General features: G+C 42.7%; 2 protein-coding genes across 3 annotated transcripts; both read right to left on the bottom strand.

The window, feature by feature from the left end:
• Positions 1-212: 212 nt before the first annotated feature.
• LOC104014066 (beta-microseminoprotein) lies at positions 213-5,250 on the bottom strand. Its single transcript, XM_087767003.1, has 4 exons — positions 5,101-5,250; positions 3,679-3,775; positions 1,428-1,533; positions 213-718 (listed from the first exon to the last, which is right to left on the bottom strand). The coding sequence occupies exons 1-4, from the start codon at positions 5,101-5,103 to the stop codon at positions 589-591; spliced, it is 336 nt and encodes a 111-aa protein (XP_087623129.1). The 5' UTR covers positions 5,104-5,250; the 3' UTR covers positions 213-588.
• A 5,040-nt stretch (positions 5,251-10,290) lies between these two features.
• Positions 10,291-15,667, bottom strand: LOC104013338 (beta-microseminoprotein). Of its 2 annotated transcripts, XM_087767165.1 has the most exons (4): positions 15,585-15,667; positions 12,094-12,193; positions 11,455-11,557; positions 10,291-10,562 (listed from the first exon to the last, which is right to left on the bottom strand). In XM_087767165.1, exons 1-4 carry the CDS (start codon positions 15,585-15,587, stop codon positions 10,433-10,435), a joined length of 336 nt encoding a protein of 111 aa, XP_087623291.1. In that variant the 5' UTR covers positions 15,588-15,667; the 3' UTR covers positions 10,291-10,432. The 2 variants fall into 2 exon arrangements, with proteins under 2 accessions (XP_087623291.1, XP_009464106.2); XM_009465831.2 differs by lacking the exon at positions 15,585-15,667 and having other exon boundaries at positions 12,094-12,217.
• Positions 15,668-16,620: the final 953 nt, after the last annotated feature.

Genomic DNA, 16,620 nt, shown 5'->3' with positions numbered 1-16,620 from the left:
ATAGTGCTGGGTTAGACTGGGTAGCTGGTGGCTCTCTCAGTCTATAGGCTGGGCAGGCTCCAGGGAACCATATAGGATAAAAGATTATCATATAAGGCAGTGTCTTAGAAAAGAGAGTGTTCAGAAAGATTTTTAAGTTGCTTTTCATTTCTTTCCCATGTTTTTTTTTGAATGTTAATCCTTTAGGTTTCCATCAAAGAAAATAAGTCACGTGAATTTCTGATGCTTCATCTGATTTTATTTTAGCTTTAAGATACAGCTGTGCACAGATAACAAAATGTACTCCCTGGCACCGAAGTGTGACTGGAGAAGAATTAAAATTAGCAGCTACTGAGGACGCTTAAAAATGTTAGCTTTAATTTCTGCTCTCAAGGAAGGAACAAGTCAGTTCTTGCTTCATAAGGAAGCAGAAGGCAGAGAAACCAAGGGAGTCTTTTGTGAGTAGGTATTCAGTTTTATTATGTGTTAGGTTTTATGAGTAGGTTTCACTCAACAGCTGTATTTTTCAGTGTGTTTTAATTTGTGAGAGAGAGAACCCTTAAAACAGACAAAAAAAGAAATATCCTCCAAATCCATAAACCTTCTCTTTTAGCCCACCCACCCACGGACTGGGCATTCTTTTGAGTGATCATCTTTCTCCACTACTTCATAAGTGCAGGTCTCCTTGTTGAAAATGCTTACACACTTCTCTTTATCGTAGTCAACTGGTGTTACAAAGCTGTCATTGGGAAAAGAAAGACAAAGAGGTGATGAGACCAAGAAGTAAACAGCTTCCATTTCAGATGGTATCTACACTTTCAATATGAAGAGGCTACACTGAGGAGGTGTTCAGGAGCAGAAAAGGGAGCTCGCACAAAGCTCTCAGCTCAAAAGTTACTTAGCCTGCTGCTTAGAGCAGGATTAGGGGACAGTTGTTGTTTACTGATCTGATTTATACCCAAGGGATGTTTGTTGTGTTTATTTACTACTCAAATATTATTGATCTTTCTTTTCAGCCACAACATGGAACAAGAATTGCAGCAGTGGTTGGGTGTTGCTATAATAAAAATTACAAGCAGACCAGTGTATCTTGAGCTGCTTCTCAGCGGGCTATGTGTGGCTTTGGGAAGATCTCGATTAGGAGCAGTAGAAAATTCTGAAGTAACTATGTGTTGTCTCTTGAATCAGTATCTTGCCTGAAATTTTAGCCCCAAGAAGAATTAAGTACTTTTAAATAAAGAATTTTTTTTTTTAAACATGAGCTATAGTGGTCAGAGGAACTTCTTGAATGCTCAGTAATGATGGTGTTGGGTTTATGTATAACTTTGTGATATGAAGTGAGTGACAGAAGGGTTGCGGTCATTTCTCAGGAACCCCTGTGTGAAGGGAAGTGCTTTTTGCTGTATCATGGCAGTGGAGAAAAACTCCCACTGCTTCTCTGAACTCACCTGGAGCAGCAGCGGATTGCATCCCTGGAACAGGAGCAATCATTGCAGTCTGCGCTCCTCCAGCTGGAACCAAATTCATGCAGTTCTCCATTCGAGTCAAGGCAGCCTGAAAACATAGTGTGCAAGCAGCCCTCAGTGTCAGACCTATTGCACTAACAATGCTATTGCTTGTACAAAATGGGTATCTTTTTTGGCGTTTTACATTGACATCCCTATCTGGCAAACACTGAGGGTCCCCAACAGAGCAGGACTGCTACTATTCTCATGCATGGAGAAGGGTATCCTGGGTTCCTCTGTTTACTGTGGTTCTTGGCAGCATCGGGTTTCCTGGAGTAGGTAATCTTTAAATATAGGAATCGGAACACCCAGCAGAAAGACAACTAGGCACAGACCTGGTCAGAATCAAGAAAAGGCTTTGACTTCCTCCCTTATTAACACCAACTATTGTTGACTCCTCGTTTAGAGCAAGACTAAATCTGCCTGGAAAACTTTTCCCAATCCTCAGCTGCAGTAAGAAAGCACATATTATATACAAAGTGCCTGTCCAACAGTCACGGAATTGCAGATGACACCAAGCTGAGTGGCACAGTTGACACACCTGAAGGACAGGATGCCATCCAGAGGAACCTGGACAAGCTCAAAAAGCAGGCCCATGTGAACCTCATGAGATTCAACAAGGCCAGGTGCAAGGTCCTGCACCTGGGTCAGTGCAACCCCTGTTATCAATACAGGCTGGGGCATGAAAGGATTGGGAGCAGCCCTGCAGAGAAGTGGGGTACTGGTGAATGAAAAGCTGAACACGAGCTGGCAATGTGTGCTCACAGCCCAGAAAGTCAACCGTATTCTGGGCTGCATCAAAAGAAGCATGGCCAGCAGGTCGAGGGAGGTGATTCTGCCCCTCTACTTCACTCTGGCAAGACCCCACCTGGGGTCCTGCATCCAGCTCTGGGGTCCTGCATCCAGCTCTGGGGTCCTCAGCACAGGAAGGACATGGACCTGTTGGAGCAGGTCCAGAGGAGGGCCACAAAAATGATCAGAGACGTAACACCTCTCTTCTGAAGAAAAGCTGAGAGATTTGGGGTTGTTCAGCCTGGAGAAGACAAGGCTCTGGGAAGACCTAATTGCAGCCTTCAGGTACTAGAAGTGGGTTTATAAGAAAGATAGGGACAAACCTTTTAGTAGGGCCTGTTGTCATAGGACAAGGGGTAATGGTTTTAAACTAAAACAGGGTAGATTTAGACTAGATATAAGGAAGACATTTTTTCACGGTGAGGGTGGTGAAACACTGGAACAGGTTGCCCACAGAGGTGGTAGATGCCCATCCCTGGAAACATTCAAGGTCAGGTTGGATGGGGCTCTGAGCAACCTGATCTAGCTGAAGATGTCAGGTGACCTTTAAAGGTCCCTTCCAACCCAAGCTATTCTGTGATTCTATGAATAGGCTTCCTAAATGAGTGATCTGGAAAGCAGGATTTTATGAGGACAGGACAAGACAGAGTGGAGGAATTTGGGGTTCTAGGTTGCATCTTTGCCTATAAATATGTTCTGTTTCTTTGGCAATGCTAACTCATTTTTCTAGTAGGATCACTAGCTTTCCCAGAAAAAGCTCTATTTTGGGGCACGTGGTTTATTTTTCATACTGGCATGCATCAGTGCTTCTTGTGTCCAAATAATTGCATGTTTCTTTTGAGCACTTATTTTCCTGCAGCTCCACTCATCTGCAGACTGATAGACTACCTGTGTTCAGGAAGAGTAGTCCCAGACTCAAGGGGAGCAGCCATTCTATTCTTAAGAACTGTCCTTGGGATAGGGAAACAACTAATCGGTAAACTGACCAGTGTGCTGAACATCTGTTAATCTGTTTCCTGCTTTATACTGACCACACGCATAGAGAAAGGTTCTTCTCCTCCCTTTTCTGTATTTCTAAACATGCTGCCATAGTGAAAACATTCATTATTACTTCATGCAGATTTATAAATGAATCCCATGTTATTTCTCTGGACAAAATTCATTTGTAATTTGGCCTGTGTGATGTTCCTCAGATTAAACTCTTTTTTTTTTTTTTATAACATATTATAAATTCCCTGTTCTCCACACTGCATCCCCCCCCATTTCCTAGTGGTTTCTCTCCACCGTTTCCACTTATCTCTAAATTGTGATAAATTGCACTGAATGGACAAACCAAATCAGGCACTGCTTGTGGTGATGTCTGTCAAGTTGAGGACAGTCGACTTCTTATTTATGATCTTACCATCAGACATCCCTGGCTTCAATGGCTGCAAGAAGCAAGCAGCATTGGACAGTGTCACGCTAATGGCAAGAACAAGAAGGCAGGCCAAGATGGTTTTCTGAACAAGAAAGCAGAATTAATATGAATACTTAAGTAAAGATTAAGATGTCTTGATGATAAATAATACCATTAGAAATAGGAAAATACATTGTGGTTTCAAAATAAAATCCATTGTCTTTTGCAGTTTAGACGCTTTAACACACACTCAGGAATACCGAGCCATTTAGAAGGAGCAGAGGCAGAGCATCATTTGGGAGGGGGGAAAGAAGAGTCTGTCTTTCCAAGCTGTAAAAATCAAGCATTGCCTAATACAAGACTGATAGATACTGTTTGTGAAAGGAGAGTGTTATACGCCTTTCTCCTCCCCATTCATTTTTTCTTGTCTTTATTTTCTCCATAGGATTGGTCACTGACCATCTCTGCCACTAACCTCACTCATAGTTGTAAAAACAACTTTTTTACTGGAGTCTGAAGAACCCACTGGGTGTTTCACCCTAATATTGAAGGATTAGGAATAAGCTTAAGAACTTCAGCTGAAATTGAACCCTCAAGATTTGGCCCTGCTTTGAGCAGGAGGTTGGACCAAATGACCTGCAGGTGTCCTTTCCAACCTAGATAATTCTACATTTTGATATTTGTCAGCAGCTTTTTCTGAAAGTTCAGCTTAAATTCCTCAGTGAGTCCCCTATCCTTCAATATTAGTTTGAAATGTTTGAAGGTGTTTCACTGGGGATATGATGAAAATAAGTACAAGAACTCTAGGGTGGAATTAGCTGTGATGTTGGTAAGAGAGGAAAGGTAGACCAGGAATGAACAATGACATATACCCACATATATATTGTATTTAGCGTGGGGTTTTTTTGACAGAGTAGAACTGCTGACTTATAAAAAGTCCCATCTGAGAGATGGGATGAGGAAAAACTAGCATTTAATTTTGCAGAGGAGAGATTAAAACCCATAGAATTGCAACAGAGCTGCAAATGAGTAAAAATTAAGATAATGTTTTTGAGTTTAACTAAATGTTCAGACATTATCCAGACTTTTCACAAAAATGAAGGCCAGTTCTAGGTTGAGACACAAACGAGCTGCTTTCTGCCAGAAAAGAAATTACTTCCAAAAATTATAGGTAAGTGAAAACAGGTTATAATAAAAAGCCTTAGCTGGAGTCCTATTAGACCTCTCCTGCCATGTACATGCTGATGTCTTTTACTCAAGGTTCTTACCTGCCTGTGTCTATCTGTCTGACTTTAGCTCAAAACACAGAATTTCTACTTTCTCCGAGTTGCTTAGATCTCTGAGTACTGAGATGAATCCTATAGAACCTCCTTTAAAATTTATAGCAAAATACCATGGTCTTTTACAGTGTAAGATGTAAAGACTTACCATTCTTGCAGAATTATGAGGCCTTTAGTAAGGAGACAACCTGTAAGAAGCTCATCTTCTCAGAGAACTTATATAGAGAGGGAATTCATGATACCAGTCCTTGAGCAAACTGAACATGCATGAATAACTCCAATGAGGTTTCTGCAAAATGACCTCATGGGGTGGACATTATTAAAATAAGCCAATTATATACAGGAAGGTTTGTTTCTGAAAGGCACTGAATAAATAGGTGTGGCTCTTGTGCCACACCAGATCTGGAATGCAGTTATGGGAGGTACTTCAAAAGGAATTTCAAGCCTGGAAGGAATATTTAGCACTTGCCCTGAGAAACCCATTAGAGATGCTGTGGTTGTCACTCACAACAAAATCTGCAAGGTTAGTTTGAACCATCTAGGTTTTAAAAGTGAGGAACTTTGAACAATTATTCAGCTCTCTTGTTCATCAACTGAAGATGAAAGAAGGCTCTTGTGGAAAAGGAGTGCTGGTTGGAAGGGTTACATGTAAAGCAGAGTTTCTGTGGAGAGTGCCTGGCATCTGTAGGCCCTTAGAAAAGGGTCCTAGACAACCATTTTCTTCCTTTTTCTGTTTTCCATCATGTAGAAGACCCATACACTCAGGTCCTCTGTGAGCAAGGGAAAAATAGGCATTATGTATTTTCATCCCTGTAGCCAGGGAGAAAGGGTCCCCTTTCTGCAGAGGTTGTACATGTCAGGGACAGACATGTTTTCTGAATGCTTAGAACAGTAATTTGATAGCAAAGGAGTCAAGTACAGTCCCCTTTTGCTTTGCTTTGATCTAGTTGGTTCAAACATTGCGAACTGTGTAGCCCTGGTAGGGGAAGAAGTCTTCTAGTTTTACAATTGTTAGTCTGCCACATTTGCATGTGAGGAAAGGGCAACTGTTTTAAGAAAAAGCACAGGCAAACAGCATTAAAATATATGGTGCACTGCTGACACAGAAACATGTTGTAAATGTGGTAGAAGGAAGTTTTATCTTGGTGGGAATGTTTTTGTTAACTCTGAGGGTCATATACCCACAAACCTCAAAGCCTATGACCTCAGATCTCTCCTGGTATAGGGATTAGCAAAGAATTGTATTAATTTTACAGGCAAGGGGCACAGATGGTGTGAGTGACTTGTCCCAGGTAACATGTGGCATAGCAGAAATTTGAATCAAGGTCTCAATTCAAGCTGGGAGGCCCAAGCTGGAGACAACAATGTCATTTCTCCCCTGATCTGAACACCCCTGTCTCCTTCCATATGTAGCAGAGTCCCTGGGCCAAATTTCAGTTTTAATTCAGTGCAATTTCAGTGGGATGAGAAACACTTCATTTTTATTTCCCTGTTTAGTTCTGTGGATAAGCAAAGATCCCTCTTCCTAAGGCACAAATGCATTCTTTTAAAACACATGCTAATTCCTCAGCTAGTCTGGAAAATCCTGTCAGGTCATGATCTCCAAATGAAGGCTCAGTGCTAAGCAAGGGACATAGAGACAGACAGGAAGATCTAAAGAATCAACCACAAATGCCAGGCTGTGTTTGCAAGGAGGAGACCTCCATCTCTGCAGTGTGGGTAGCACTGAGGAAGATAGCCACAAATGCTATAGCAGAAAGGGCAAAAGTCCAGAGGCAGTAGAACAGAATGGATACGAGTGGCAGAGCTAGCCAAAAAGAGATCTCCAATTTATGGGTAACACAATATTTCCTACACTTCTAACCTTCAATTCAAGCCACAGGGTAATAAAAAGATCTTAGAAATCCTCAGTGAATCAGAAAATGACAGAAAAGTTTATTCCAGAAATGAGAGAACACAGTGATTTCAATCACAGCTTGTTATCCTGACCCTGCAGCTGGTTAAGCAAATGAATATCATAACTATGAAAAATAAAATACTTTTTGTGGAGGTGTGACTTAAGGAGTTAGCTATAGGAAGGGTGGCAGATGGGAGCATTGCTGTAGTTCTTGCCACTGGTGCCTCTGGCTTTGTAGAACTTACATGGTGTGACAGTGGACCCTGCTTTGGCTGCACTGGTATTGGAAGCACGCCTTTGGTCCTCCAGGTGGTACCAAATTTGTGCAGTCTTCCATCTTTAATACAACCTGTACATGCATGCACAAAATGAAAAGAAGCTTAACTTCAGTTTTATACTGTCGGTTACTTAGTTCAGTGACCTCTGGGCTTTTTTTTTTTTGAAAAGTTCAGTTAATCCTGAGTATACCCCACCTACACTGTATTTCAGCTCTATTTAGAGAGCATGAGCTTGTTTCCGTTTTCTGAACTTGTTAGTCACTGATTCCATGAAGATAAAACTTAGCAGTTGGATATTACTGCTGCATGGACTCAGAACAGACTGGGGTGGGGAGGGCAGCCACAGAATGCCCTAGCCAAATCCATGGAATACCTTGGCTGTTGGGATCTTTTCTCTTTTTTCTTCTCTGCTCTTTTCCACTGTAATGTATAAAATCCTGCTTCCTCCCATTTCTGGTTCTACATGCTTCTCGTCTGTTCCTGATGGGGAGCAACTAGAACAGAACAACATAAAGAGGCTTGTTGTGGCTCTGTCTTGGTTTCGGCTGGGATAGAGTTAATTTTCTTCGTAGTGGCTGATATAGTGCTGTGCTTTGGATTTAGTATGGGAATAATGTTGATAACACACTGATGTTTTAGTTGTTGCAAAGTACTGCTTACACTAGTCAAGGACTTTTCAGCTTCCCATGCTCTGCCAGGTGCACAAGAAGCTGGGAGGGAGCACAGCCAAGACAGCTGATCCAGACTGGCTAAAGGGCTGTTCCATACCATATGATGTCATGCTCAGTATATAAACTCAGGGGAGTTGGCTGGGGGGGGCAGTGGTTGCTGCTTGGTGACAGGCTGGGCATCGGTTGGCGGGTGGTGAGTGGTTGCATCACTTGTTTTTCCTGGGTTTCGTTCTTCTTTGTTGTCGTTATTTTCCTTTTCATTATTATTATCATTATTATTTTATTTCAATTATTAAACTGTTCTTATCTCAACCCATGAGTTTTCTCACTTTTACCCTTCCAATTCTCTCCCCCATCCCATCAGGAGGGGGGGGTGAGGGTGAGCGAGCGAGCAGCTGTATGGTGCTTAGTTGCCAGCTGGGATTAAACCATGACAGGCAGGTTTCACCAGAATTACACCTGGCCTGTTTAGTTCATAATAACAGTACGCATTGCATAGCGGTGTCAAAAAGGAAGCCCAGGAAGCACTGCTGTAAAAACCCCACAATGTCTGTGACTACTTCTTGAAAGTATTTTAACAGTTACTGAGAGCATACTTGTGCTAGAAGAATTGCTTTCCCCCTGTTTGAGAAAGCAAACGGGAATCACAATATCTGAGAGCAACATCGCCACAAAGGATGAGGAGAAGGCTGAGGTACTTAATGCCTTCTTTGCCTCAGTCTTTAGTAGTCAGGCTGGTTATCCTCAGGGTATTCAGCCCCCTGAGCTGGGAGATGGAGATGAGAAGCAGAATAAAGCCCCGATAATCCAAGAGGTAACAGATAGCAACCTGCTACTCTACCTAGATGCCCACAAGTCTAGGGGACCAGATGGGATCCACCCAAGGATACTGAGGGAGCTGATGAAGGAGCTTGCCAAGCCACTTTCCATCATTTACCAGCAGTCGTGGTTAACCGGGGAGGTCCCAGCTGAGTGGAAGTTAGCTAATGTGACACCCATCTACCAGAAGGGCCAGAAGGAGGATCTAGGGAACTACAGGCCTGTCAGCTTGACCTCAGTGCTGGGGAAGGTTATGGAGCAGATCATCCTGAGGGCCATCACGTGGTACGTGTGGGACAATCAGGGGATCAGGCCCAGCCCGCATGGGTTCATGAAGGGCAGGTCCTGCTTGACCAACCTGATCTCCTTCTATGACAAGGTGACCTGCTTAGTGGATGAGGGAAAGGCTGTGGCTGTTGTCTACCTGGACTTTAGTATGGACTTTAACACTCTTTCCCAGAGCATTCTTCTGGAGAAACTGGCTGCTCATGGCTTGGATGAGTGCACTCTTCACTGGGTAAAAAACTGGCTGAATAGCCAAGCCCAGAGAGTGGTGGTGAATGAAGTCAAATCCAGTTGGTGACCAGTCACAAGTGGTGTTCCCCAGGGCTCAATACTGGGGCTGGTCCTGTTTAGTATCTTTATCAATGGTCTGGATGAGGGCATTGAGTGCGCCCTTGGTAAGTTTGCAGACCACACCAAGTTGGGTGGGAGTGTTGATCTGCCTGAAGGCAGAAAGGCTCTACAGAGGGATCTGGACAGGCTGGATCGATGGGCCCAGGCCAACTGTATGAGATTCAACAAGGCTAAGTGCCAGGTCCTGCACTTGGGTCACGACAGCCCCATGCAAAGCTACAGGCTTGGTGAAGAGTGGCTGGAGAGCTGCCTGGTGGAAAAGGGCCTGGGGGTGTTTGTTGACAGACACCTAAATATGAGCTGGCAGTGTGCCCAGGTGGCCAAGAAGGCCAATAGCATCCTGGCTCGTATCAGGAATAGTGTGGCCAGCAGGACCAGGGAGGTGATGGAGCCCCTGTACTCAGCACTGGTGAGGCCGCACCTCGAATACTGTGTTCAGTTTTGGGCCCCTCACTACAACAAGGACATTGAGGTGCTGGAGCATGTCCAAAGAAGGACAATGAAGCTGGTGAAGGGTCTAGAGAACAAGGCTTATGAGGAGTGCCTGAGGGAGCTGGGGTTGTTTAGTTTGGAGAAGAGGAGGCTGAGGGGAGACCTTATTGCTCTCTACAACTACCTGAAAGGAGGTTGTAGCGAGGTGGCGGTTGGTCTCATCTCCCAGGTAAGCGAGTGATAGGAGGAGAGGAAATGGCCTCAAGTTGCACCAGGGGAGGTTTAGATCAGATATTAGGAAAACTTCTTCACCGAAAGGGTAGTCAGGCACTGGAACAGGCTGCCCAGGGAAGCGGTTGAGTCCGCATCCCTGGAGGTATTTAAAGGATATGTAGATGTGGTGCTTAGGGACATGGTTTAGTGGTGGACTTGATGATCTTACAAGTCTTTTCCAACCTAAACAATTCTATGATTCTATCATTATGAAGCATTTCTGGATGTTTCATCTGGATTTATTGTATTCAGATAAGCTCAGTGATATCAATGCAAGTAATGACAGAAATGACACATTGTATCTGATTATACATCTTGTATACTGAATTAGAACAATTAGGAGATTAAAAGTGAGCTGCTGAAGTACTCTCTTTTACAAGACCTCCCACGTCTTTGAGCTTCTCTGTGATGGCAAAGCATCTGTAGGAAGGGGAGGAATTCCACAGGGCAAAGAGGTTTGGAGCAGGTGGGTTCTTAGCCCACACGAGAATAGACAGGGCACTCCTTTGAGGGGTCACTCTTCTGCACCACGTCATAGTCGCAGCTTTTCTTGTTGAAAACGACTTTACAGTTCTCTTTGTCATAACCAACAGGAGTATGAAAGCTGCAATTGGCAAAGAGAAAGCAAATGTTAGACTGAGAGCAATATTCAGTGCTATAGTGGTTCAGTGATTATAGCTTGAACTAGTGCTGAGTGGGATACCTCTAAAACTATGGCTAAGACCAGCCTAGCTACCTTGAGTGACACACAGCTACAGCTTCCAGGGCCTCAAATGATGCCTTGCTGTACTGCGCTGTGTAGATGCACCATTATGCTCAGCACTAGCATAGTGATTTCTAGCACAGCACTCTACAATGTGACATAAGCATGGTCTTCGCATGTTTTATCTCTTTTCCATTAATTTTTCATTATTGCCAGTTTGCTTAGAATGTGGTAGATGTTTCCTGACAGATTGAGTGTCACCTGAGCAAAGTCTATGATCGTAATCAAGGCATTTTGGCCCTTTGAGAAGGTTGGATAAGAGGAAAGGAGGATGTTGGAGATGATAGATACTTCAGAGCAGAGGCTTCTCACTCTAGGGTCAGCATGTTCACTGGAGAAGAGCATCTCCTGAAATGGATTCAGATCATCGTAAGCCCTGTAAAGGAGCTTCACTTAAGTCCCTTGTGGAATGAATTCATTCCTACCCCCACTTTCCCTGCTAAGGAAAGACTTAACTGCAGTGTAAGAGGGGTCCACAGGTTGCTCAAAATAAAAGCAAGCACCAATTGGATGTGTCTGGAAGGGCTTGTGTCCACTCCCAGTCAGCAGAAAGTGAGCTCAGGTAAACACAGACAAGGATCCAAATGATCAAGAGCTGTATATAGCTTGCCCTAGCTCTGTGACAGGGGTCAGGAAAGGCTCTCTTGTGCCCTTAGGAACTCATTTAGTCCCAGTAAATGGAAAGCTGTGGTCTTCCTATGGGCAATGATGCTACCAAAAAGTTAAAACTTACAGGGAGCAGCAACGCATTGATTCTGGGTTGCAGCTGCATCTGAAGCAATTATCTGTCCTTGCGATCTCTCCAAAGGGGTATAGTTTTCCATCCAGGATACAGCCTGTGTAAGATAGCAGCAAAAGAAAACATGTTCTTTAAGCCTCCACATAAGGGCTAAAAAGTTTAAAAGTGATTGCAAGTTTTCTGAAAATGTTTTTCTTGGCAATAGTAAAGTAGAAGTAATTTTGTTCTCCAGGTTATTACCTGGACTATTTTGAGAGCCTGAGCTTGCTTCTTATTCACTTGTTAGACACTGTTTCAGTGTGACAGATCTGGGGTGAAAGTGAGGAACCAAACAGCCAGGTCTGCCACCTGGCACCACACTTTATTCAAAACTACCCTCAACTCCAGCATCAGCTCCACGTGCTGGAGTAGCAATAGCAACCCACCACCAATAGCAATAATATTGCTACAACCATACCCAGTCCAGGGGAAGACTTGGTTTTTCCCTACTTTTGGAAACTTGGTGCTGGAACCTCCTATTTGCCTCTTTCTGATATCTCCCCCCTCCCTTGTATTTTGAGCCCTTCCTGGCAGCTCCACATAGAGCCGAGCTGCCACAGAACACTCAAGTGAGAGGACCTTCCCTGTTCTTACCTTTGGCAGCCTCCCCTGGCTTGTGCATTTTAGAAAAGCAGTATGCGTCACCCAGCGTCACTACGATGCCCATTGCAACAAGGAAAGCCAGAAAGCTCTTCTGTAAAAAAGGCACAGAGCCCATGGAATTAATTCAATTCCACTTTGATTATCTTTCTTTTCAAAACCTAAATCACTGAACCTGAAGAAAAATTAGAAATAACCTTATGTGTACATGAAAATGTTGGAAAAGGGCACTCCAGATACTTCACTGCATTGATGACTTTTTCCTTTAGGTTGGAAGAGACAAAATGGTATGACAGAAATGTGTCAGCAGCATCACTCTCTGCTGAAGTCCAATCTCTAGAAATCATAAAAAGCTTCAATAGTATTATACACTTGAAAGCCCTGTCAGACTCTTATTAGTGCTTTATTTATTGCCTTTGAGACAGATTTAGCTATTTCTCCAGCAAATTGCTGTCTGTTTAGCATCCTATTGCTTCACTTTTGGGTACAGCAATTTCTCCAAATTTGGCAGTGGAGTGGAGATCTCAGACCTAATTATATTCCAGTAAATTTTTTGAAATAGGTGGCTGGGTAGAGAAGAGAGACACAAATTAGCATCTGAGGGCAAAATTCCAGTGCTGTATATTCTGCTTAGCAGCACATGAGCCATCTTGTCAAACCATGCACACACAGGTCTGGACATGTCACTGTACACCCTTCCTTTTGTCTAGTGGTGGCAACAGCTTTTGCCTAGTGGTGACAACAGCTAAACATCTGTAAGAGCTCTTCAGAGATGTCTGCTGGGACCTGCTGAACAACCAGGACTTTTTTAAAAAAGCCTGCGTAACATTGTAATGGCAGTTATACTGGGGTAGAAGAACTGGAGAAGCATGAGAGCACACGGTTATTTTTATGGGTTGCTCAAGCTGGATAACTTAAGGCAAAAGTTTAGGAATGGCCAGAGACTGAGAAGCAGTGGAGGAAGTTATTTAAATTTTCATGATAGCACTTGCAGATTAACATGAAAGGATCATAAAATGAGTAGACCTTTCCAAATTACTGTTCTGAACTCCAGAGGCTGTTGCTACTTGAAACTAGGGTTTAAAATAGCAGTAAGAGGCTTTGTTTTTAGGCAGCTCTGCTGTCTACCTTGGGTTACTTGAATCATGAATGTCAAGACACTGAAAGGTCCTGAAACTTAGGCAGATGGTGAGCCAAGGGGAATCTATGCTGCTGTGGAAAACACCTGCTATTTTAATCCTTGATGTGCTGCTTTCTTACAGGGCTCAGGGACATTTATGGTGTAGCAAAAGAGAGGAGGAGGGTCTGTGGAGTGGTCTGGGAAGGGTGTAATGCTTAATTTCCATAGTGGTTCTGTGATTTGGAGTTCCTGAGGCTTTGGTGTAGAATAGAGCCAGTGGCCATGCTGAGGACCATGGCCAGAATGAGAAGTTAAGAAGACTGAAACTCTTAAACTGTGCTATTCTGTAGTGCCTGGCCAAAGGAAAATTGTCCAAGCAACTCCTGTTCCATGAAGTTGTAGGATGTAATATTGCAGCTGGTCTCTGCTGAGGCTCCGTGTGCATTTGGCATGGATCTGTGGGGCTATCTGTGCTGTGCAGCTGTCCGGGGCTTTGTGAGCTCAGAGAATCATGGCTTTCCACAGAGGATCTCAACATGCTTGGGATATTGCTTGCTGTGTATTAGTCATCCATCTTGAGTTTGGTGGTGGCTTTCCTCCAAACTGGTTCAGGTCTTTGCAACAGCACAGGCCAGTTCTACCAGAGGTCTTACTGATGTCACCCATGTCTTTATGGAAAGACTAAAATCCTTCTTTTGCTGCGCTGTCTTCTGTGAATTTTTATCCTTTGTTTGCTACAACATTTGTCCTTATCTTGCTATTCGTAGAAATGCCAGTCAGATGAACTTGGGCATGCCCCTCTCTCTAAAGACCAAAGTTCTGGACCTTCCACTGAATCTGAACAGAAATAAAAGGGGAAGTCTGTGTTGTCTAATCACTGTCTGAACTGGCCCTACCCTGTAACAACCAAAGGATACATCAGCTAAGCAACAGATAGCAGTAAAGGGCTCACATGTAAGCAGAAGTAGGCTGAGCGCAGAGGGTATCAAACAGGTAAGAAAGCACTGGTAGAAACAGTATCCTTTATTAGAAACGGCAGAGATTATTACTGTTACACTGATGCCAAGGGCTTAGTTAAACATCAGAGTTGTTTTTCTGGGTGGTCTGTAAGCAAGGCATTTCAAGGAATCTTTTTTTTTTTTTCGCTTGGTCATAGAACCGTTAAGGTTGAAAAAGACCTTTGAGATTGTCAAGTCCAACCGTTAACCTAGCACTGCCAAGTCCACCACTAAACCATGTCCCTAAGCACCACATCTACATGCCTTTTAAATACCTCCAGGGATGGGGACTCAACCACTTCCCTGGGCAGCCTGTTCTAGTGTCTGACTACCCTTTCAGTGAAGAATTTTTTCCTAATATCCAACCTAAACTTCCCCTGGTGCAGCTTGAGGCCATTTCCTCTTGTCCTACCACTTGTTACTAGGGAGAAGAGACCGACCCCCACCTCACTCCAACCTCCTTTCAGGTAGTTGTAGCGAGTGATAAGGTCTCCCCTCAGCCTCCTCTTCTCCAGGCTAAACAACCCCTCTCTCATATAGGAGATGCCACCAGCCATCTTGCAGAACAGAATCTTCCAAACTGGATTTAATGGCCTTTGAAAGTGGAATGAGATACCAGATCGTTTTGTTCAGCTAAGTCTTGTCTGAGTACAGACAAGCCCTCGGGAAAGCTTAGGCAGAGAAAGAAGCAGATGATAATTTCTCCTTTTATTTATGAATCTGCATATATTACAGAAACTACTGCCTCTTCCGCAAAACTTACGTCATTCCTGAGATTCTCATCCAAGGTAGTAATTGATGGCTGTACCTTTGGGGATTACATGAGCGTAAATTAGAGGAAAACTGGTCCATAGGGCTTTGTCTATCTATTTAGCATTACCTAACTGCTGATTCAGATTCTGCAAACACATTTGGAGGCTTGAAGAGCTGAAACAGGACACACTTGGTAGATCAAAAGAGAAATGCAGACAGAATACACTGTGTATTACACTTTTAATTGTAAAGGGACTATATTTTAAACTGTTTCACATCTATAGTTTTGAAAGCATGGTCCTAAATGTTCACAAACTTCTGAATATTTTCACAAACGTTTCTGAGAAAAGGATAAGAGCAAGTGAAAGACCAAGAGATATGTGTGTACGGTTTCTTGCAAAGAATTACAAAACAAAGAACAAAATTCACAATAATCTTCACAAAGATGTCTTACTTTCTTTGCATCTTGCAGGTTTTTTTAATAGAACATATCCACATTTAAAAATGCGTAACTAGGTGATTCTCTTAAGTATCCTTCTTTTGTAGTTTTAAAGCAAATAACTATCTGTATCCTCATTAAAAAAAAAAAAAAAAAATCTAAACCTTTGACTTACCATTGTGGAATGCTTGGCTTCCAGAGAGTTCCAAGCCTTCAGAAGAACTCTGCAAGTGCTTTATGTGGAATCTGAGAGCAAATATTTTATGGTGCCTTTATGTTGAGCAATTCAAGTCTAGGGGAAAAAAAGCTTACTCAACTCAAATGCAGTTATGTTGAAATTTCTGAAGAAATCACTGAAATTTCACCAGCTGGCAATGAGAAAATGTTTGATTCTGTAGAGAACTGACCTGGGTAAAAGGTTAACCTGGAACTTTGTATTTCTTGGAAGCATTATGATTAGAAGAAATGCCTTTCTGCTGAAATACAAGTATTGATAGCTAAGCTGTAGGCAATATCATGGTTAGGTGATTTTTAGCTGTGGCAGGAAAGCATGTTGACCATTTCAGCTATCAGTGGGCTGGAATAAGCTTAGACTAGGGAACTAGGTATTAATAGTTCAGGGAGCTTTTGCCAGATCTTTGCATATTCATGTTTAATGCTGCGGTGTGCACTGTAAGATAACCAAAAGTACTTGGCCATTACCAGTATTAAAACCTCTTAACATTCAGATCTTAGTCAAAGCTGGATCACATTACAACATTTTTCTTTCCCTTCACCTAAAATAAGGATTTCCTCTCAAATCAAAAGCCTGCTGTTGCTCTTGTGGGACTGTTCAGGCTTTGACCCGAATAACTGTGATAGAGTATATGATCACTTTTATATGTGCAAAATACTTTCACAAGCAGTGACAAATTTCAGAGTGCTAATCAAATACTCTACTTTCTCTTGCTCCTGCAACCTCTTTTTTTAGAATTACATAACAGACTGTGGCCCTACCTGTGTTTCAAAAAGAAATACTTTGTTACAGATGCTGGCAAGCCATTTGAAACTCGTTCCTGTGGAAGATTTATCACCAGCTACAGGAAATTTGACTTATGATGTTAAGATTACATTTAGAAACTTTGGACAAATAAATCCAATAAAATTTGGCTCTATTATGAGCTAAATAATTTTGGGCTTATTATTTTTTTAGAGTAAATTAAACACAGAGT

The sequence above is a fragment of the Nipponia nippon genome, unplaced genomic scaffold, assembly GCF_047370975.1.
Source record: "Nipponia nippon isolate SJK-2023a ecotype South Korea unplaced genomic scaffold, ASM4737097v1 scaffold_3, whole genome shotgun sequence".
Lineage (NCBI taxonomy): Eukaryota > Metazoa > Chordata > Aves > Pelecaniformes > Threskiornithidae > Nipponia > Nipponia nippon.
Note: the sequence above shows the minus strand (reverse complement) of the source record. Positions and strands in the feature narration are given on the sequence as shown.

Coding starts and splice junctions, on each gene's coding strand:
- LOC104013338 (XM_009465831.2), bottom strand. CDS start 12,217: ATGGGCTCTGTGCCTTTTTTACAGAAGAGCTTTCTGGCTTTCCTTGTT. Junction 11,558..12,093: donor GCCAGGGGAGGCTGCCAAAG/GTAAGAACAGGG, acceptor TATCTTACACAG/GCTGTATCCTGGATGGAAAA. Junction 10,563..11,454: donor TCAATGCGTTGCTGCTCCCT/GTAAGTTTTAAC, acceptor TGCCAATTGCAG/CTTTCATACTCCTGTTGGTT.
- LOC104014066 (XM_087767003.1), bottom strand. Junction 1,534..3,678: donor GAAGCCAGGGATGTCTGATG/GTAAGATCATAA, acceptor CTATGTTTTCAG/GCTGCCTTGACTCGAATGGA. Junction 719..1,427: donor GCAATCCGCTGCTGCTCCAG/GTGAGTTCAGAG, acceptor TCCCAATGACAG/CTTTGTAACACCAGTTGACT.